This window comes from Brugia malayi (genome assembly GCF_000002995.4).
Source record: "Brugia malayi strain FR3 genome assembly, contig: Bm_v4_Chr2_contig_001, whole genome shotgun sequence".
Classification (NCBI taxonomy): domain Eukaryota; kingdom Metazoa; phylum Nematoda; class Chromadorea; order Rhabditida; family Onchocercidae; genus Brugia; species Brugia malayi.
The window spans coordinates 8,308,713-8,331,311 of NW_025062476.1; the positions used below are offsets into that span (position 1 = coordinate 8,308,713).

The following is a 22,599-nucleotide window of genomic DNA, read 5'->3' on the forward strand; positions in this document are numbered from 1 at the left end:
TTAAATGAAGCAAATGAAACAAGTTCCATCATTCATTAGTTTTTTATTAACACAATTTCCATAATTTCTGAACTTTGAAGATTAGGTCAAAATTTATTGTTTTCGTCTGTCCGCTATCAGTTTAGATCAATCTACTTTCATTTGCATTCATTCCAAACATTAAATTATTGTTTTATTCCATATTATCTGTACTATCTGATTCCTTATTATCAGCACGGGTGAGCCAGCAAGAAGGGATGAAGAATCGCAAGTTACTGGAACATTTTTGAGTTAGCATTGATTCTTTTGAAATTTGATAGGATGATGTCTCCTAGTTCATTCAGATTAGAATACGTCAAATATTCAACGACTAAATTTGATATTAAATAGAAATAGTTCCATAAGATAGTGGTAATGTAATATCAGTTGGATCATTTCTCAGTTCCTTTGCATGGATTATAGTCTTTTAACCATCTGTCTTTTTCTTCTTCATTTTATCGTGTAATAATCAATCGAATATTTTCATGCTACCATTTCCAGTTTTTGTTATTCCCTTTCATATTATTATCGTTTTTGTATTGATACTATGATATGACACGTCCAATACAATTATTTGCTCAGTTTTAGACTTCGACAAGATAAGGATGGCTAATCTGCTAATACATGGCCATGTCTTCTTTAGTTAAGCGACAGCATTGATCAAAATGAAGTTGGAAGTCAATTAAACGGAGATGAAATGAAAAAATGTAATGTTTTTATCAATGGGATAAGGTACAGGAAGAATTAAAGTTAAGAAAAACTGAAAGATGGCATGATTTTTCATTTTGTTTTATTATTTGAGGTTTTCTCAGATTTTCCTTTAGCTGTAATCGTTCCTTCACTTCCAAATTCTGATTTCAAGATCATAAATTGCGAATGTGCAGACGAAGTTGACGGTCCTGTTAGCAATTTTGATGATTCCAATAATTAATTTCAGTTAAAAAGGACAGTTTCAATTAAAAGAGTTTCAGCAATGCTTCAATTCATAATTTGCACTGTAAAAATTCTTAAAATCGACAGAGGTTGTGAAGTACTGAGCGAAATTGTACCAAAATCAGAAGTGGTATCAGGATTTGATGATTCAAAACCAGTCGTTGTCTCTATCAAGTTTCCTGACTTAAAACCAGATGAATAATGAATAATATCAGATTGATAAGGATCTCTCGAAAAATGAAAAAGACATGTTCAAAAAGCTTTTCCATGAAAGATCTCTGTTTTGAATTGATCCTTATATTTCATTCAAAACAAATCTTCACTAAGCTGTGCACATATTACTGCCGTATACTTAATATTTCACTATACACCCTCACCATTCTACGATTGCATATACATTTGTTCAACTTAATCAATTGATATTTAAGCATCAATCAATTAACTTAAGCAAAGATTATATGCTTCAGTGAGTTGTAAAGAAACACATCAGTACACAAATATTTGAATATTTTCAGGCATATTGACGTACTTAACCTTTAAAAGTAAACTTACCTTACCGGTATCCAACTTAGGACTCAAAGCTGGTTTGCCATATAAATGAACTGATGCTAGCTGAAATCATTTATTTCCCAGCATCTAGAAATTTTTAAATTCTATTTCATTCCATGAGTGAATGTACACATATAAACTTTAGGGAGGAAAAGAATTAAAAATTACTTAATCGAGTGTGAATTTCATATAAATCAAAAGATGTTCCTTAAAAAAAAAATCAAACCTGAACTCGCAATTTGGCAAGGAAACGTCTCATGAGAACTGTAATTTCATCAATTTCATCTACCGATGGTGTACTTTGAATTGTGCTATTAACTTTGCTTTTCGCTACTGATAGATTCTTAATTTGCTCCATTGCTCGTAATGCTTTGTCCAAATTTTCAATCGTCTACAGTTTAACAGTAGAAACGGAACAAAAAAGAACAAGAATTGACAAAATTCACATGTATGCCTAACTTATTTTACTCCAACACTTTTCTCTTTTATGAATAATACTTTTAAAAGCAGTACTTTTCGGTAGCCATCAATTACTTCACAAACGCCATAAAAGCTTTTCTCGGATTGTTCATTTGTCATTTGGGCGAAAGGCTTGCTGCCAAAATGAATATTCATCTGCTTGGTGAGCTCATCATTCAACTTTTGCTCTTTCTTTGTTAATGTTTTCAACTAATATAATATAATATAAAATATAGTAAATAAGAAAATTTTAATTTAAAAAAGAAATCAGTAATCATTTGATATGTTGTTGAAATGAACACATAATTCCTAACTAGTCCACGCGTAAGGACACAAATGCACGGTCAAAAGTAAAATGGTCTGAAGCACCAAATATTTTGATTAACGTTGTAAGGTTAAATTTACTCGAGCATCGATATCTCTGATCTTCTGCTTGTCGAGATGAAGCTTTCCGTCAAAGTTTTTGGTACAACTTGCAACATTTTCTAGTTCGTTGATTCTTTCATCGATTATCATAGCACGACGATTGAGATTTTCAAGCTGTTGTTTTGAAAATTTCACAGTCTTATTAGTATGTTTTGCTGAAGCTTTAGATGTTCCTTTATTTCTGAAATTTTCAAAATAGAAAAGTACGAATGGGCAAGGAAACATTTTTATTTGCATCTTTTCTATGCTACATTTTGATAAGAAACAATATAATTAAATAGTTTGATCATTATGCAATATTTAAATCGATAAATCTATTATCCTTCCCAATAATCTGATAGAGAAATCTTAAGAACACGTGCCTATGAAATAATAAAAATAAGCTATGAAATCTTCGAAATTTTTCAGAATTTTTCATATCTTTAAAAAAAAAATTAGGATGTCATGTACATATATATATATATATATATATGAGAAATTCTCAGCAAATTGTCATTTTAAAATTAAATTCATGGAATTTGACTTTTGCTTTTAACTAATAAATGTACAAAAGACGAGTGTTTTCTGCTTCTCTCATCAACCGATTGTATTTGTCGAGCCAACGTTTGTGTTGATCTTCTAATTCTTTGGTCCATGTTGCTTCAATATTGTCTAGACGATCTTCAAGCTTCAAAGGCAGTGAATGCATCTAGTGATGAAAAAAATTTTTTTTTTAATTTCTAGACCACAGGAATCATCTGATCGTATAAATTCAGTTGAATAACTCGTCCTATTACATTATTATCTCATCTCATCGCATGATCACTCTCGATTACATCAATTACTGAATATCATGATTATATCAAATATTTAGTACAAATTGCATAAATCGATCACAGATAGTCGAGAGCTAATACGTGCTGTGTGTTTTGAAAGTCAGATGACACCAATCACAAGAATAATTTCCTGATTCTGTATTTCTTATCGCTCAGACACTCTATGCATTTGAGAAATGGAGAAATTAAGTAAAGTTGAACTGAACCATGCGCATGGCATCTTGTGTCCTTCGGTGAGTGTGCTGGATTCTTTTCTGAAGAAGCAGCAAATTCGAAGTTACATCGTCATGAATCTGCAACTTGTTTTTTCAGCATTCTAACAAAGAAAATGAGGAAACTTCAGAAAATAATCTTTCATGAGGAACTCATTGTTCTGATTAGAAGATAGATGCACTAGTATAACAATGCAAAAATGTGAAGCACCTTTAATTGTCGTGTTAAACTATCGATGATCTCTCGTGCTGTTTCCAGATCATCAGGCAATTCACCACGAGAACCGTTATTACTCTGACTTTTGTGATTTATTTGAGAATATATTAAGTAAATTCAAACTACAAAATTGGTTTGGTGACACTCTACTTACTGGCAGTTTCTGCTGCTACAAATCCTTTCCATCTACATCATTACGATAACAGCTGCATAATCAAAAAGGCAAATAATTACAACGTGTTTCTAGCTTAACTTCATATATTTTTTAAAAAATTATCCGAAAATTGGATAGTAATCAATTACAGAAAATTGAGTAGAAGCTCTAAAAGGACTGGATGAATCCCAATGTGAAGACATTTTCTTCTAGGTATATTAAAATCTCGTGCAACACCGAAGCAAACAACCGTTGAGTCTTCTAAATAATACAAATGTTGATTTAACTTATCTTTTTTATAAAAATTTATGAATTTTCATACTCAAGAATGTGACTTAATTGCGAAAATGTTTACTTCAATTCAAAATTTGCTTCGCCCAAAATTCTTTCATTTATTATTTGAAGTTATGCAAAAAATGAAGTAGCAAATGTAACTTAACGGCTTTCGGAATAATTGCACTGCATTTGCTACTACCTTGTTTATATGAAAATGATTCTCCAAACTTCTTTTTGCATCATTTACATGACAATTCACATCGAAATTTAATTAACTACCTGTTAACTACGCATTCAGCTAGTACTTTCTTAATTCACTCTTCATGGAACCATTCTCAAAGTCAAGAAATCATTGCAATTTTCATCAAGATTTTTTGGCCTTATAGTTTGTATTTCCTTTCTTATCATTTGTAATATTTTAATGGAGTCAAATGCGTAACATACCTTATTTTCCTTATACTTCACGAGGATCAAAGGTGGAATGGGAAAAATCATTTCGGTAATTGTTTTTATGGATATTAAATGCGTTTCAATACCAGGATTTTCTTTTATATCACATTTATAAAAAAATTCATTACAATTGTTACCAAGCAATCATTACTGCTATCATGGTCATCAATATTATCATCCTTCTCATCTTCATCGGAGACCAACTTGCTCTACAAATTAGCTTTTATCTTGTACAAATATTTTGGCATTGGCATCTTTCAGCTTTTTTTAAAATCCTGTTATGCACTGCGTTTCCAGTTTCAATATTTTTCTGTTTCACTGAATCATAAGGTCGTTTGTTTTAGTCAATTTCTCCTCAGATTTCAAAATTCGGTATTTCGTCTGAGCGGATTCAATAGTTCCTTTTGTCCTGTCGTCATTTCGTTGAAGAATTTTACTCCAAGCTATTTCTATATTGTGTGGAGATAATGACCAATCAGTGCAGAAAGTTAGCAGACTATAGCAGGATAAAAGAAATGAAGAGAGCGAAGAATCTTTCCTTGACTATGTTTGAAATGACAGAATGTGAGATTATAATCTTTCGACGACAACAGCATCAAATCATAAACGAATGATTTGGAGAAGATAAACCCAGTACTCCTGCCTTTATTTGCTAAGCTTCTATTAACAGCGTAAAGTACTTGAGCTGTACGAAAGATCCTACTTGAACTGTACGATAGCTCGATTCCTGTAAGCTGACATTTTATTTCACTGTCGCATAAAATTTTCGCTAGTGGTCACTGTAAAATTTTTGACTCTACATTTACAGACCAAGTATATTTAATTTTTGATTATACAAAATGTCGCTTAACAAGATAAAAATGAAGACAAAATTCCGGACAGTAACATCATTACATAAAACACAACCAAATTTTTATTAGTTTCGTAACAAAAACAATTCAATCATTCTACTCTATAAATCCTTGTAACCAACACATCACCCAGTGACAAATTACTTTTCGATGCTATAACAACGTCATCTTTCCGACTAGCAAGATCTACCGAGAACAATACGGTTCCCTACAAATATTTTGAAAATCCAGGAAAAATAAAGCCTTATAACTTCTTTTAAAGCTACTGGATCTTGACAATTTACGAGCAAGTGCGTTTTATCACTCCTTCATCAATTTCATCAACCATGAAGATCATCAAAAGTACAGCATTAAAATTTTTATTAGTTATACTTCCAAATAACATAGACTAAATCCACTAGTAAGTATTCTGAACATTACACTCACTTTTTTCACTATTTCCATAACATATTCTAAAGGCACTGTAAAACCAATTTTTATTAAATTTTCTATTAATCATACTTGAATAAATAATAATAATATATGAACACCTACTTTTAAACGCTGCAAATTTGATAGCATTACAGATATTGAAACACCATCATTACCATCTTCTATTATCCTCTCTGCCGACACATCGACATGCTGAAATTCCTTGCATCAATAGATTATGTGAAAGACAAAACAAAATCCAAGAAATCAAAGTCCAATAGGCGATAATGCAACAAGACTTCAATTGCAGCAACTATTTCTTTAGAAATCTTAATTATCATTTCAAATTCAAATCATAAAAAAACTTCAGTCATTCCTGAGCTTTTGCAATAATTCTTCAACAGAAGTAAAAGTGAGAAATATTTGTAAAAGTTCAAAAATCACTTGAGTTTTTAATCCTATTTCATGCTTAAAATGTTAAAAACAAACCTTGGGAAAATGTAAATGAGCAACATGCGAAAATTTGGTAGGCAATGGCTTCAAACCTCCCGCACTGTTTTTATCAGATAGATCATTAACACTAGTAAATATATACACTTTGTTTGTAAAATGCCCAACATAGTCATACCAAATGATAACAAACATGTTTTGATCCGTAAACTGTACGTTAATCGGACTCGGCAACTCTGTAATAAATAATCAGCTTAAATGACCAATTTTTTAAAATCTACTCTTTAAATAATTATGTGACTTTTACACAGCAACTGCAAAAAATATTTATTAATGAACGAAGAAATATTAAGTGGAAATAATATGGGATATCTTGTTTTCTATTTTACGTCGTTTTCTTTCAGAAAATGAAAGAAAGGAAACTCAGGGCACAAAGTTCCGAAAGATGCAAACAGTACTGCATCGCAAAAAAAAAAAAAAAAAAAAAAAAAAAAAAAAAAAAAAAAAAACATAATCATAAATCTATCACCGTGCATATAGCGCCAGTAAAGAGTATGGCAATTGAAAGATGCTGTATGACCATAACAAATAAGCGGATCTCGTAGTCCACGTGGTAAAACCAAATTTGACTTAAGTTCCGGAATCTGTACATCACAAATCCTAGTATCATTTGAGATTTCTGAAGAAAAAAAAAAAAAAAAAAAAAAACTACGAATTAAAACCTCTATTGGAAAAATGTAACGGAAGAAATAATAGGCTATTTTCTTAAGGTGTCAATCGGTCATTTCTTAAGGTCAAATCAATAGTCTTAGAGTGATAGATACACTAGTGCACTAAATTTTTGATCAGTATACTTGTTTATTTTGATAAAAATTATTTAGAACTACCAGTCAGTAATGAATTAATACAACTGAGCAGAGAATACTAAATAATAATAAATTTTATGACATGTTTTAATCCTTTGTATTACTGCCAAGGCCAAACTAGCTGGTTTCTTATTACATCAATGATATGGAATGGAATAAGAAAAAATCCATTAAAACGGTTAAATAAACTTCGTTTTGATGGAATGCATTTCCTATTTAATGGAAATTACCTTGGAATGTCTTCGTTAGCATTTCAAGAACTGTTGCTTCATCAGCTATATGTTGTAATAAATGCTTCATGAAGACACCATTCCTTTCTCCATGTACTTCAAAAGCACTAACTCCGCTGCTACTGAAAGTTATTGGCAAAATTAAAACATTTCTTTCTTAAAGTCCTTTTCAGAAAAATATTTTTCCAAACGTAAAAATTACGTTGCATATCCACAGACAGTATTGCGCGCTATCTTTGGTATTTGCTCGTTATCTGCATCATCTAGACATCCAACGCATCTAAAGAACTGGAAAGTTTTCTCTTCTCCTTTAATCCATGTTTAAATAGCCTCTAAAATTTATTTAACTGAAAACTTTGTTCGCCATGACAAATCTAATTTTTTATTTCTCTCCATTAAACGAATATTCGCGGATCATTCACACAGTATTTAACTTACAAATAATATAATGCATTTATGACAATTTTGGATAAGCATAAGCTATGCACATACTTCACATTTTTCCGACATACATCGAGGAGTATTAGATTTAAAGCTGGATGTGAATCTTCGAAAACAGACAGAACCCACTCAACAGAAATACATTCAGTCATTTTGCAGTCAACACTTGGTGCATCTACGGCCAATAAATAATTTTTTCCATTTTTCTCAAAACCATGACCAACGAAGTAAAACACAGCTAAAGAAATTAGACGTCACAAATTATGAGCAGAGATATAATACAATCTGAGAAAATAAAGAAAAAAAAAACCTCACCATACACCCCGTCACCAAGAAGTTTGCGATACTCTTTGATAAAGAAGTGCATTTCGGCAAGATTTAAATCTCCAAGCGCAACAGTTTTGAAACTGTAAATCATTTCCATGTAAATGGAATCAACTTAAGATCCAAGAGGAACATTTAACAATAATTTGTTTCTTCTTTTTTGCTTAAAAATAAGACCTGAAAATTTCAATACCAAATCCTAATCATCTATAATTTTCGAACCATTGACAAAAACAAGTGCTGATAAAGCACTTACCCAAGATTTTGCAAGGATTCTGCAAACATTTCAGCGTCACAGTGAGGCGTAACTAAACTTGGAAGATTGATGTAGTTGCAGTTGCCTATAATTAATGCAACCTTATCCGTAGCAATCAATTCTGCGTTCCATCCACCTAAAAATAGTAACTAATGAACAAGGAATACTTCATGTAAATAAAATTTAATGAAATTTTCAATAAATAAATGTCGAGTTTGAGCAAATCAATTGAATTTAGAAGAAAAAACAGTAAAGATTTGAGAAAAAAGACCTATATTGCCTTCATTTTGCACAGTTCTGAAGAAATCGGTCGATAAATTCAAATTCTTATACGCGCTACACCGTTTGCAAGAGTCTACTGCAAGAGAAAAGCCATGTAAAATCATTCATGAATGCACCCAGTGATCGTCAAATTCAGAACTAAAACTACTAGAGAATAAAAGAGATTCAAATATGAAGTGCAAGATTTGGATGATGTGTGAAAATTACTTTAAAGAAAAAATCATTTTGCCGCATTTATACTGAACTGATACCTGTTACATTGGCAGTTATGAATAATGATAAGTCCACTGGCTTCGTTATTAATTTTGAGTGAAATGATTTTCCCGGTCTCCGATAAAATGTCGAATATTCAAAACCTTCCTCAATCTCATTCCATATTCTACACCTATACATCAGTCCTTTTCGACATTTGCATCTGAACGTGTCAACTCATAATTAGAAATCTTGCTTTCTCTCATCCTATCTTTGCATCTATGTTTCTTTTGAAGCCACTATTATTCTGCTTTTGTTTTGAATATCATTTTCAAATTTTAAAGGTAAAGATTCCTGCAGTATTTCGACAAGATACAAAAGCAACAAGAAACCTAGAAATGATTAGTGCTTTTCCGTTTGAACAATCTATATCCTTATCATTTTCCATCCATTGAAAATGAGGCCAAGGAAAACCACGAGCATGGCAAAAAAGTTGCAACATACAATTATCAGCACCTATTACTTTAACCGTAATCTGCTCATCAGCTGACCATTTTACTGGCACTGGAAACAAGTAACACTTTAAAAAATCTAAATATTTGAGTTGTATAAATATTTCTAATATCATTCTACATTATATACTGTGGTAGATAACTGAAGAACTTCCATTATTTTGTATCGACAAAACATACAAAGTACTATAATCTAAGTTTTTGTTGTTACTATAATCTAAACTTACCGAATTTGCGTCTCAGTGCTAATTGGGGTCCATCTAAAGATGTCCCGTGCATTTTCGAAAATGATTGAAGTCTCAGCAGCAAATGTCTTACATTCTGTCCACGATTGCCCCACAAGTATAAAAGAGATGAGCCTTGATTTTCAGATCGTAAAATACGGTCATATTCGGAAACACTAAAAAAAGAAAGTCCCATTATAAAGATTTTCGCAATTTTCTTACTGACTTCCCATCCGAAATTACTCAAATTCATCTTGCTAAATAATATAGTTAATTATTTCATTTACGGAAAGCATGATCGCTCCGTCCTACCCACCTAACAGTCTTACATATGAAGAACCGCATTACCATTCAACCTACAGTGAAAATCAAACACTTCCATCACGATGAAATTAAAACTGCAGTTGATTTGGTCGAACATTCCCAACTACAATTTTTTTTTTCCCAGAAAAAAGAAACAGACCAGCTGTCTTTTTTCCTTTAAGCCATGATCAATATATCCCTTTTTCCTTTACAACTGAACGAAAAGGGCCTCATTTATCTCTCCCTTAAATATCTAATGTTTTTTCCAAACTCGATATTTTCATTGCCATCCAGATACAAAGGGATTATGCTTCCTGATCGTGCTTACCAATTCCACTTTTCTTCTCTCTGATGTCTTAATTCACTTTTAATCTAGGTTTCGCCTTTATAAATCGTTTCTTTCAAAAGTAAACTTCCCTGAGAGAAATTCAGGATATGATAGTAAGAGTGCCTGCATGATGTGATGAAGCCTACTTATAATCCTCAGAAAATCAATTTCGCTTTCGTAACGATATATTATGATCTAAGATATCAGTTACTCAGTAGTGCCAGCAACCAAAAATAAATAAACAGAAAACTGCTATATCCTAAAATTCTTTTACTTCCAACTCATAATATCGTTTTTGATATTTCACGAATATCTCAACTCTGTTTATCATGAGAAACCCGTTTTATTCTTGCATGAGGCTCGTAGTTTGAACACTGCTAAGGTTTATTTCAGTTAAATGGAATATAAAGCCACTCTCAAATTTTCAGAAAATCCTGGCGTGTTAAATGAGACACAAAAAGAAGAGATGGTTTCCCCACGATTTCTCATCAATATTTGCACAAATATATTCCTGATATATGTTGACTTTCTTTTTCTTTTTGTCTTCTGCTTTTTTAAGCAAAATGGACAAGCAATCTTCAAAGGAATGCAAAATAGATATGCATGCATCAACTAATCTTCATAATTTGATTAGGTCAGCAACACAGCAAGTTTGCAAATAATAACGGCATAAATCAAATCAAACATTTACCTTAAACTGAATGGACTGCTCGTCGAATCGCCGATCACTTTCATCCACACAGTTTGAAAATTCAAAGAACTGGCAAGACGCCAATGCAAACCGATCGGCAGTTCAGCTAGATTAGTTGATAAATCATATTCTTGGAGAGATGCTACTGATGACATCTCTTCAGAAGAAATTTTAACCTACAAATTGTAAGCCACATCTCAAACAACTCACAAAGAGTTAAAACATTAGCTATAAAAGCTTCATCAAATGACTGAGGTTAACAAGTAACACTTCAAATCAAGTAATACTTCAAATCTTATACAAGGCACAGTCGTGGAAAGTGGACTGTTATATCACTGAGAGTTTTCAATATATCTTTTACACAGACGATAACATTTGCTTTGCTCATCATCACTCGCTCGACAGGCTTACTAGTTGTCGGTTATATATTCCACATTACAAAATTCCCGAACAGCGTCACTGTACATATACAGAAGTGGTTTGGAAAAAGGAAAAAGAAATCAAAGGTTCAACTTAAAGAATGGTAAAAGCTTCTGAAGTCAATATATAAAAGACAAGTTCGGAATTCAATCCCTGCTTATTCAATGCAAACTTAAAATCTTCCGCGAGCTAAAAAAAAACAACAGTAGATAAGCTAACTTTTATATATCAAAGAACAAATTCAAGTAAACGAATTACGCAATGCCACTGACACACAGGAAGGGGTTTAAATTGCGGGAAGCGTAGCCAAACGGTAAAACTCAATGACAATATGGAGTAAGGACTCGAAGTTGCATTGATAACCGCTGTTGAAAGTGTGCCGTCATTTTGACTACGCACGCCTTTGTCACTCTGCCGGCACGAAATGAAAACTTTTTGTCACTCATGGATCTTTGTTTGGAACGGTTGTTGATTACATGAGTTGGATAAATTTTACTAGAGATCCTGAGAAGTTGGGCGAAACGGGTCTATTAGTCCGTTATGTCATGATTGCGCCTGAACAACAGCGCAAAGCTTAACGCAGTTTCAATTTCTGGTGAAGACAATCGTATTTTGCAATAATGGCAATTAAATCTGCATATTTTATAGGCATTAAGTGAAGTAAGATAGTCTATATGTTCTCAGATGATTGCCTTCTTACCAAATTGGACAGACCTCCCTACTAACTAGAAAGTAACTTAAGTCTAGACGACATTGCCGCCCTATCTTTGCACCCACACGGAACACGCTACCGCAGTTACCGTTTGATGCCTATAGCGATTTCGTCTTCCGTGCGGTCGCTTAATTGTCCTGGCAAACATTCAGCACTGTGCTGTACATGTCTTCCTTGCAAAGAGACTGTTCAGAGTTTGCAACAGTTGAGAGTGGCTGCAGTAAGGGAGAGCACAAGGTTGTTAGAGTGCACTAAGTGCATTTGCAAGCTGCACTGCGTGACGTTGCCAGGGTGGGGTCAGGGTGCATTCAGTGCATTTGGGAAGCATTTTCGTTATTTTGTTAGGCTGTTGTTAAAGAGGTGATCGGTTGGGATGTTGATTTCTCGGCCGTCAAGATCTGAGTGAATCTTTCATGCACACGTGAAAAAGAATGGCCTGAAAGTCTGATGGTATGAAACATGCTCGAGGGACTGTGTACATGACAGGGGCCATCATAACTACATAGTTTAGGTTTGATGTTAGGAATGTTTGTGTTATGTTCATGTTTTCCAAAAACATACAATTTGGCATTAAATGATCCTTGATAAGCTGTAAGTGGTGTTTAAATTGATCCACTTGCTTCCTGTTAAGTTATTGTCTGCTAAATTCACCAACTTTATCATTCAACTGTAGTGATAAGCAGTTATTATCCTAGTGTAGTAATAAATCGTTATCTCTTTGGTGAAGTTCGACGACTCTCACCTTATCATGTTAATGTGGTGATGATAAAGTGCTACTATCTCCAATGTTGTCAGTGATAAAACGCTGCATCTGAGAATAGATTTTACGTCGTTTGATAAGGGACGTTAATTTTTCACTCAGTATACATAGCAGCATTATTCCGTTTGTAGTGTTACATTTCTAGTGTTTATTTCGAGTTGTTGTTGAGTGGTTCTGAGGGTGTCGCTTATCTTCGTAATGTGATTAGCAATCATGTTATGTTTAAGAGTGCAAATAAGATTCAAAAGGTTTACTCGTTTACTGTTTGAGCGAGGTGGTATATTATATCGCCAGTGATTCCGCTTTATTAAGATATTTTCACAATAATACTCTTGCAAATGTTTATGAAATCAACTTTTAAATTACTTGTTAGATCAGTCAGACAGCATTTACTGCACATTCGGTGATGATGTGTCAATTGAGTATATCGTTTGCAGGTTTTGAATGCTACTAGAAATAATACAGCACCGATATAACAGAGGTGACAGCAAATTACGCTTCTCATTTGGTTGTTGATAGATTTATAGTTGGCGCATGTGTGCATGGAACCACCTGCGGAGACTTCTTGCTCTCAACAACTTTCATCCATTAATAGTAATAATAATGCTAACAGGTCAGTGCGTATTTTCATATGTAATTCCTGTTAGAAATTGTCACATAAATCTCATCCAACAACGTATAAACACTTTCACACCTTACACTGCGGATAGGTGAATGTCAGATGTAGTGGACTTGGAATTTTTGAGAGTTTTTCGCGAGTATTTAGGGTTATGAGATTCACAAGTTTACTTGTAAGAAAAAATCATCTTTAACCTTGCGAAAGTTAAACTCTACGGAAGTTAACCACTATCAGAGACTAGCAAACACTCCTAGTGTTGTAATCCTTCATCTCTTTGATCGTTTCTATAATTGTAGAGAGAGGGAGAGAGAAGTAGACTTATTGACCAGTACGTTATTAATCAAAAATATGGTTTTCCGTAGAGTCTTCAGTTTGGACGAGAAAGTAAGACATACGATGGAACGAGCTGCATCGACAGCTCCACCGACTACCTACCAGCTTCAGATTGATCCCAACATTACGTTTAACTCCGTTAACCGTCCATTCGAAGAGTTGCCAGAAAACTTTTTGGAAAGTATAAGTCCACAGCAAAACCAAAGTTCTGCGCCACAGGAAAGTCCACAGCTTGCACCACTGGCACCTATGAGTCTTGGTTCAAATGATAAGTAAGTTTTGAAAAAAAATTTTTTTAATTTTTGGTTCCAGCTGGAATCACTGCAGTTCCTGTTTTCTGGCTTTTACTCCGATCCATTTTTTTCCTAGATTTTTACATTTGTTGTTTTTTTGGACCTTTTCATTTTTAATAAAGGTAAATGGCAAGAGGTGGTTTCTTAATTAAGTTAGTAGATATTTCGATGTCATTATTTTACAGAAAAAAGTTTTCCATCGAACATTTAGCACATGTTAATGGTCAAAAACGCTAAACATAAGTATCTTGAATGGATTGTTAACTTTCTAACATTGGCAGAAAGGTTAAATGATGTATTGTAGTTTCGGGAAATCATCTGATTTCAATGCTTATGCAACCCTGGCACCTATGTCGGCAACACCGTCGTATGTAGGTACAATGAAAATTGAACCGTTGCAAGATCAGCTTCATAGCACTTCCATGCAACACAGCAGTCATTCCTCCGGTTTAGATAAGCTAAGGTAATTTTAGTTTTTTTTTTCAAAATTGGAAACTTCATACTGTTTCAGGGGACGAGTGTATTTCTTTATACTAAAAAGATTCGTGCATAAATGTAAAAAGATGTGTAGAATCAAATTGGGGGGATATCGTGTAATATTATGGACCGATAGTTTAAATGAAATAGAATATTAAAAATCTATTCAAAGAGATGATAACTTTTAAATTTTAAGTGGTTTCGTGGTAAACATATGCACATAAAGTACTTATTCTCAATATTTAGTCATATATGGGTATAATAACATGTCATATGAATATGGCATATGGTCATTTAAAAAGTATGGTATAATATTACCTCGTTCTATCTACGTTAATGCCTGTTCCCAGGTTGCGTTATGAATTTATGGTTCAAATTGCGTTTCTTAGTGCATGATTTAAGGATTCATTTCAGTTTTAGCTCCGGTCCGGCTGGTCTTCTTTCTCCGTTGCAAACTACGGCGCGACCAGATAGTCTTGTTTGCTCAAGTTTATTGAGTGCCCATCAGAATGGTGGACGTGCAAGTGAAATGTTAGCTGGTTTACGAAGACATCATCCATACATCAAGGAAGAAGTACGCATTTCTTATCTATAAATTTGATGAGCAGAAGAGAAGAAAGGGAAAGGCGAGAGAATTTGATCTAACATTGTTTTAGATAATCATCTGAAGTTAGAGTTGTTGAAGCTTTTTCTTAAAGTCGAAGTTTTTTTCGTAAAGTACTGACAGAACATATTTATATATTTTCATAAAAGCATTCTTTTTGTTCAGGTCGATTTGGGACAGGATTTCAAAACGATGGATTCCTCCTTTATGTCCCATCAACCTCAGCAGTCGGTATGCTTCACTAAAAAAGGCAACTTTATGTAGAGTTTAAATAAATACTTCTTATTACTACTGCACAGTTATTTATTTTGGGAAAATGCTTCAGGCTAATTTGCTGGGTCAGGATGATCATCAACAAGAGCTTGACCACCGTTTGGCGAATGCTGAAACTCCTCCGGCAGTGAGTAATGTAGAGCTTGCAAGTTCCTTCATTGCAACAATGATAGGCGAGCAGGTGTTACTTTTTCTCTACCTTTGTAAAGCGTGTTTGTAGTGATTTCAAGTTAAATTTGGAAGAATGTGCTTTTTAGCTTCTGTAAAATCTGTTAATATAAAATCCTTTAGCTTTTCATACTATTGTAACCTTATTGCCTGGTGACACATATGGTTTGATAGATCCAGCACTTTGTAAGCATTTGATTAAATCGTGATATTACGATATGCTGAAATATATCTCAGATAATTACAGTTGAGCTAAATGATTCCAGAGTTGCTTTTTGAATCACTGCACATTCCTGTTATTTTTTTTTTCATACATTTTTGTGTTTTTCTCCTGTGCAGCAGGTCATATGTTTTTTGTTTGATTAGCAAAGTGTATTTTAGCCGCCAAGTTCACCAGCACCACAACACACTATATTTCGCCAAAGTCGACGTAATTTTTCTTCCGTGGATACGACTGAATTGCGTAGCAGCGAAGATCTTGAAGTAAATGCGGCAGAAACAAGTGGTGATGATTTGACATTTGCTGATGATAATGGTGAACCGACAAGTACAACCAGACTTACTTCTACTGTTGGTCGGTGTATAATTTAATTTTTTGGTTTGTTTTGAAATCTCAGTTTAGTAAACGACTCACAAATGTTAGTGAAGATATTTCATGATTTCCTTGAATAGTAATCAGAACTAATAGTACTCATAATGGGCTTTGTAGTGTCACTGGTTGCTGTTTATTTCTGTTGAGCTGTGTTACATTACAGCTCTGACTAAGAACTCGGTTTTGCATTGAACTAAAGTTTTATTCATCTTTGCTGCATGCAGATTTCTACTTATTGCTTAATTCCGTGCAAAAGAAACGGAAAGAAGTATCTGTTAAATGTCAGAGAATTCAAGAATAAACAAAAGCTCCTTTCCAGGTGCACCACGTGCTAGTTATTCAACTAAGGACGCTACAGATCCTCTGAATGCAGAAATAGACGATGACATTTATATCGATACGACTGATTTGTGCAAGCGAATTGCTTGGGAACTTAAGCAGCATTCTATACCTCAGGCTATCTTTGCTGAAAGGATTCTTTGTCGGTATTGGCTTTTTTCATCAATTTTAGTTGAAAAAAAAAATGTTAATTGAGGACAGAAAAACTTTTAATGATATAAAAAAACTTGATCAGTAATTTTTTCTTTTACTAATTACTTTAGATGTTTTAGAATTTTTCTATTATCATTTGTATAAAGTGCCCATTTCGTTTCATGACTGAAGCTAAATACGTATTAGATACTATAATACGGTGTTAACAGTACAATGTTGAATAGGACTTTTGCCTGATTTCCTTTATACCTCAGTTAAGGATTTATCATGATTATCAGTATAAATTTTTGCTTTATAATTAAGTTTTCTGATTAGGAGTCAAGGAACACTTTCTGATTTGCTAAGAAATCCGAAGCCTTGGAACAAATTGAAGTCAGGAAGAGAGACATTTAGACGAATGTTTAACTGGGTACAACAACCACTTGAACTGCGACTGGGTATTCTTGATATGTACAAAGGGAAAGGTAAGACATTCTGGGTGCATTATTTTATTTCAATTTTTGACATAATGAAAATTATGGTTCATCTTTGCAGTGTTTCTATTACAAGATTCGGCGTTTGGGCATTTGTTTCAGGGGGTATGTTACCGTCTTCGATGAGTCCACCTACTCCAGCACAGAATGCTCGACAAGGTTCACGACATAAAGGTCGAGATGGCGATGGTGAATTTTCATAAAACTTACTAAATTTTGGATTTGTTCTAAAATATGCTTCTTTATTATTACTGTTCTAAAATGGGCTTTTTTTGCTGTCATTTGAATGTTCTTTTTTCTTTTCATGAAATTTTGATTTTACTCGAATTTAAGTTGTCTTTCCGTCTTATTTTCTTGGATATTTTTCGTTTCAGGCTTGAGTAGTACCAAAAGGCCTCGACTGGTTTTTACCGATATCCAGAAAAGAACTCTGCAGGTAATATATACATATATAGTTTACGATTTCAGTGCATTCAGTGGCAGATATATAAAATTTTCAGGCTATATTTAAAGAAACACAACGTCCAAGTCGTGAAATGCAGCAAACAATTGCAGAACATCTGCAGCTGGATCTCTCGACAGTAGCGAATTTTTTTATGAATGCTCGACGAAGATCCAGAAGTGGTCCGTTAATGGGTGATGCTCCAGCACCCTATCAACAAGTCTGTTATTGAATTTTTCAAAAAAAAAAAATCACATTTTATCATTTCTTCAGATATTTGTTCTCTGAAAATGTGTTCTAACTGTTAGATTTTGGTCTAAGCAAATTTTTTTCAAAATGCAGAAATTACTTGAAAAATTTGAAATAGATACGACCAATTACACCACCTCCTGAATCACCGCCACAACATCGAAATCCGAATAAAGCACGTGGTAATCGCCATATTTCACGTAGTGATGGCGAGAATTCGTCTGTCACAAGCAGTTCACGAATCGAAACTACGGTCGCACAAGTTGTTGAAGAAGCAGCTGAGTATGCACGGCGCTACGATGAGGTTACTTGTAAAGGAGTATATTTTAGAAGCTTGTACTAGTTTGTGGAACTGATAATGAGCAGGAAAATTTAAAAGCCGATATTGAAATAGCATTTAGTTCGTTATCAAGTTCTACTGCATGAATGAGGAAATAACAGTGCTTGGTATTTCATTTTTCCGGCGTTTATATTTGAAATTTTATCATGTTTTTAAAGGGCACTTATTCTGATGAAAAAAATTTAAAATTTCGTATTGGTGAAATAGACAGCAGTGTTGGAATAGAGGACAATAATTCAAGAATAGATTATGAAGATCAGGCACCGGAGTATAAGGTATTAGTCTCGTCGTATTCTTTTGATTTTTTTTTTTAATTTATCGTGTTTTGATTGTTTCAAATCTTTGAATATAGAGGACAGTTGGTGTATAATTAAGCTCTTTTGCAGAACTAATTATTTTTGCTGAAGACAATAGGAAGCATTCTGTCACTTGAAATTAATTTCTGAAAAACAAATTTTTGTGATCCTAAAGTATTTAACCGCAAAAAGTTTTATTTGGTTTTTTCGTGATTATAACTGATGGCCTATAGAATAGGGGAGTGATGTTGACAATGCGCCTATAACTGTAATGGCTGTCGTAATTCTTTTTTTATTAAGCAGTCATCAATTTTGTCACCAACGCGTGTAATTTCAGATGATCCGATTGTCAAACGACCACTCCCTTTCAATAGATTCGAGGCAAATTGCTACAGCAGATGAATTGTTAGCAAGCGAACTCCCAGATGATGAAGCACAGTTGAACCCGGACCCTAACACAAGTATGCAGGCCGTTAAAACTGTGAATGATAAAGATGAAAGTGTTTTCTTGGTGTCAGTTCCGGTAACAGCGGAATCTGAATGTGTAAGTTCTGAAATTAGTTAAAATTGGTTTATTGTGGGTTGGTTTTCACTGATAATAATGCTTTACTTCAAGTCTTTGTACCCAGTAAACAATTACGTGTACTAAATTACGAACCTGAAGAAATTTATTACAAGGATTTTTCTTTACTTCATGATATGCATCGTGCTTCGCTCTATTGTATGTGGTTAAGAATCTATGTCGTGTCTGTCGGCTTATATACTTCCCTGTCAGTGTTTGAGCGCAACTCTGTGGGTTATAACGTTGATCATTACGGAACTATTCAGTTTTAGTGTGAAGTATCTTACTCAAAAAAGTGAACTTCAAGTTTAATTTTCTATAATTATAATAATGAGAAATTCTTGTAGGATACTGTCGAGCAGCAGCGATTGCACCCAGTGATGTCTTTTGGTAATAAAATGATAATAGTGAAAGTAGAACAGCGAGAAAATCCAACTTCGAATGCTGCCGCTAACTCACATTAAATTTTTCACTTTATTGATTCAGTAGTTTTTAGGTCTGTTCTGAGTCAATGGATGCTGAAAATATTGAGTACAGCACAATTCTATTTTATTTGAAAATCACTGCTTAGTACTTGGTAGTGTACTACTATACTGCATTGTGATATTGCAGATCTCTTTTTATGCTGCTAATGAATTCTTTTTTTTTTTAATTTAGCAAAAAAGCATATTTTGCTATCTAAATAATTTTGTGCTAGTCACGCTGAAGAAATTCAAAGATAGGGTACTGAAGAGAATTCAAAGATATTGATTTTTGGGTCTTATGAAAAATTTTACATAATATCACTGAAAATTCGTTTTGCGCTCATTCATTTATCAGCTTTCTCGGTCGTGTAAATCTGATATTTTAGAAGTTGTCGAGGTTTTTTTTTTCCGCATTTTTGGTTTCGTTATACACAAGGCTGTTAAAATTTTCCAAATATATGTTTTCCCTCTCATATCGGTATCGTTGTTATTTCCTGCTTTAGTTAATTATGTAAAGCACTCGGATAAAAACACATAGAATTTGTGAGGCATTAGAAAGACGTTTTTTTATATAGGCTTTAGTAGTAGTAATTTTTTCTAATTTGAACAAAATCTGCTTCTTTTCAAAAACTGTTAGAAGCTTTTTGAGAAAATGGTAAAAGCAAACTAAATGCTGGGAACAATAAGAGTGTTTCTTCAGTTCCTGACTCATGCAAGTTTCACTGTCATAGGTAACAACTGTTCTATTTGTCACCTCATCTGCTATATGGATACAGAGACAAAGTAGCACCACAGCTTATTTGAATATGAAATGAGATTTAGTTTGTTTAATTATACCTGATCGGAAGTTAATTAATTGGTACTGCTAGTTGCGGTAGAGCCATAACAGGAAATGTTCGAGTTTTAAGGTTCCAGAGTTCTGATATAGTTGTAAGATTTCGATATATCTCTACAAATTAGAATGGATTAGTAATTGAGTGAAATTATATTCAGTTAATGCCTTCAGAATGAAATGCAATTCATCAGCATTATAACTATATTCTGCTAGATTTAGACTATAGAGGCTAGACACAAAGACTTGTCTTCAACGCTGTTGATTACACTTCCGGGTTCATAATAACTTGTGGATGCTGTAGCAGTGAATGGACTAGGTGAAAAGTCTGTTTCTTGTTAATGAATACTGCTTTCCCTGATTGAGATGGATTTTTGTGAAGAAATTACCCAATTTTTGAAATTTTTTATGCTTTTAATGCTTTCAGTCTTCAGTAGGGTTGGAGTTTTATTAGTTTGTTTAATTAATAATGAATTCTTGTATGTGTTTGTACAAAGTTTCCACTTGTATAGCTTCTGCATAGCGTTTTGGTGATTTTTTCTTTTTGTTCTCATTTTTTAGTTTTTTATTGTACATGTTGTCATTAATAATTTCCGAACTGAGAAGAATTCTCAATCGACTTTGATAGCATATTTAGAAATTTGGATGATTTTGACGAGCGTTTTTTCATAGCAACCGTTTTTTCTTGATGTTTTTTTTCGATTGAGAGTTCTTTGAGAAACATTTCGATCGCAATGCGTTTTTGGAACTTTTACCGCGAAAACGAAAAAGAAATTTGTTAACAGTTTTTATACGATTTTCACATCCTGTCTGTTTTTGCCTCGGAGTCTAATAAGTAGGGAATATATCAGCGCAGTATAATGACAAATCAAAATTGTCGAATATCATGACTGTTCGAAATGTTTGTGTTTTCTATTTTTTGTAAACGATTTTTTTTCGTCTCTGCAGGCATGTTTTGAGCTAATTGAACTTTTTTGAAGCATTCCGTGAACTTCTTGTGATTTACGGGAATTGAAGACTCGATAATACTACATAAGTGTGGATTCTTAGCCTTTGGAGACTTAGCTATGTATGATTGATATTATGTCTTGTTATTCGTAGTCAACTTTCAGTAAATTTTTTTTAGTGGGCTTATTTTATCTGTATGTTTAAGAAATATTTTGTTCATATGGATTTTTCATGATTTCGGATTTCGATTTTTGTTTTGAAATTAATTACATAAGATAAACTGGCATTTTAAATCAAGTTGCAAGATCTTAGATGAAAGTGGAGGACTTTGCTGAATATATGTAACCGGTATACTCAGTTATACAGATATATACTCAGATATGTGGGTTACGATTTTCATTGATGTAGGAAGCGTGAGTGATAACATATTTTGTCGACATGATGATTACAAGTAGAACCACGAAAAATTCTTGAAAATGCATGAATTTTCTTATATTCCCCGTATATGTTATTACTGTCGGATTATTTTGATTCTTTTGATTTTAATACAAGAATTAAATTAGATCAAAGAAGTCGACGTCGCTTTTCCAACCAAAAATATTTGATTTTGTCATTTTCTTTATACTGGTTTACAAAGCCACATATGTTTATATAGCTCGTGGAGCTCAGGAAAATATTATAGTCAGTCTAAAACCGTTTGAGTTGATTTTGAAAGGAGATCTTTTTAAATGTTATTTGTATATGAAAGAAAAGCAAACTCAAATATGATTATACTGACCTATACATTAATAAGAGATTACTGCATTGCCTATTTTGTGATTCTCCTTTATAATAATTTGTCACTGTAGACGAAAAATTTTCAGTATGCTATTGAGCGCTTACAAAATATGAATTTCAATTTTTTTTTTTTTTTATATTAATGATAATAGACATTATGACAATCAATGCATTTTCGTCACCAAGAAATAATTCCTTTTTTCGAAAAAGAATTTCAGAAAAAATTTTTTAAATTTCATTTTTTGTATGCAAACTGAGAAGTTTAAGATAATACAGAAATGATAATTTACAATCGACTGATGGGAAATAAATTGAATAAAGCAGCAGGCAAGACAAAAATTCATAACCCATTAACATACATGTTAGTTTGTTAAGCACACTTCTCCGATATAATGATTTTATCAGAATTCAAAAAGCTGTGTGAATCAGGCAGGAGAAACAGTAGCTAAAACTTTATTTCGTCGATTCCTGCTTGTAATATGGTAAAAGTACATCAAAAATTTATGTTAAAAATCTACCAGGTAAAATAGAAAGTACACTTGAATATAGATATCTCAATTTCGTCAATCCCTTCCAATTGTTCTTTGCTCAAAAAAGTTTCTG

General features: G+C 33.2%; 3 protein-coding genes across 9 annotated transcripts; 1 reads left to right on the plus strand and 2 right to left on the minus strand.

The window, feature by feature from the left end:
- Nucleotides 1–798: 798 nt before the first annotated feature.
- Bm502 (Uncharacterized protein) lies at nt 799–3,986 on the minus strand (the record flags this gene model as incomplete). Of its 4 annotated transcripts, none has more annotated exons than XM_043078894.1 (10): nt 799–917; nt 1,068–1,134; nt 1,504–1,563; nt 1,727–1,891; nt 2,014–2,169; nt 2,365–2,566; nt 2,934–3,052; nt 3,407–3,493; nt 3,624–3,707; nt 3,933–3,986. In XM_043078894.1, 10 exons carry the CDS (start codon nt 3,984–3,986, stop codon nt 799–801), a joined length of 1,113 nt encoding a protein of 370 aa, XP_042934828.1. The 4 variants fall into 4 exon arrangements, with proteins under 4 accessions (XP_042934828.1, XP_042934829.1, XP_042934830.1 ...); XM_043078895.1 differs by having other exon boundaries at nt 2,934–3,073; XM_043078896.1 differs by lacking the exon at nt 2,014–2,169.
- Nucleotides 3,987–5,451: 1,465 nt separating this feature from the next.
- Bma-malt-1 (Uncharacterized protein) lies at nt 5,452–11,025 on the minus strand (the record flags this gene model as incomplete). The annotated part of the gene is made up of 14 exons (XM_043078898.1): nt 5,452–5,568; nt 5,895–5,984; nt 6,261–6,457; nt 6,751–6,900; nt 7,318–7,439; nt 7,520–7,597; nt 7,810–7,996; nt 8,074–8,165; nt 8,339–8,474; nt 8,610–8,696; nt 8,872–9,035; nt 9,205–9,376; nt 9,552–9,724; nt 10,871–11,025. The coding sequence occupies 14 exons, from the start codon at nt 11,023–11,025 to the stop codon at nt 5,452–5,454; spliced, it is 1,920 nt and encodes a 639-aa protein (XP_042934832.1).
- Nucleotides 11,026–12,980: 1,955 nt separating this feature from the next.
- Bma-ceh-38 (Uncharacterized protein) lies at nt 12,981–19,439 on the plus strand (the record flags this gene model as incomplete). Of its 4 annotated transcripts, none has more annotated exons than XM_043078899.1 (17): nt 12,981–13,010; nt 13,290–13,375; nt 13,753–13,986; nt 14,312–14,470; nt 14,899–15,058; nt 15,254–15,319; nt 15,414–15,542; nt 15,911–16,103; nt 16,441–16,606; nt 16,929–17,077; nt 17,189–17,275; nt 17,461–17,522; nt 17,587–17,748; nt 17,896–18,081; nt 18,276–18,392; nt 18,751–18,957; nt 19,323–19,439. In XM_043078899.1, the coding sequence occupies 17 exons, from the start codon at nt 12,981–12,983 to the stop codon at nt 19,437–19,439; spliced, it is 2,310 nt and encodes a 769-aa protein (XP_042934833.1). The 4 variants fall into 4 exon arrangements, with proteins under 4 accessions (XP_042934833.1, XP_042934834.1, XP_042934835.1 ...); XM_043078900.1 differs by having other exon boundaries at nt 14,905–15,058; XM_043078901.1 differs by lacking the exons at nt 12,981–13,010; nt 13,290–13,375 and having other exon boundaries at nt 13,778–13,986.
- Nucleotides 19,440–22,599: the final 3,160 nt, after the last annotated feature.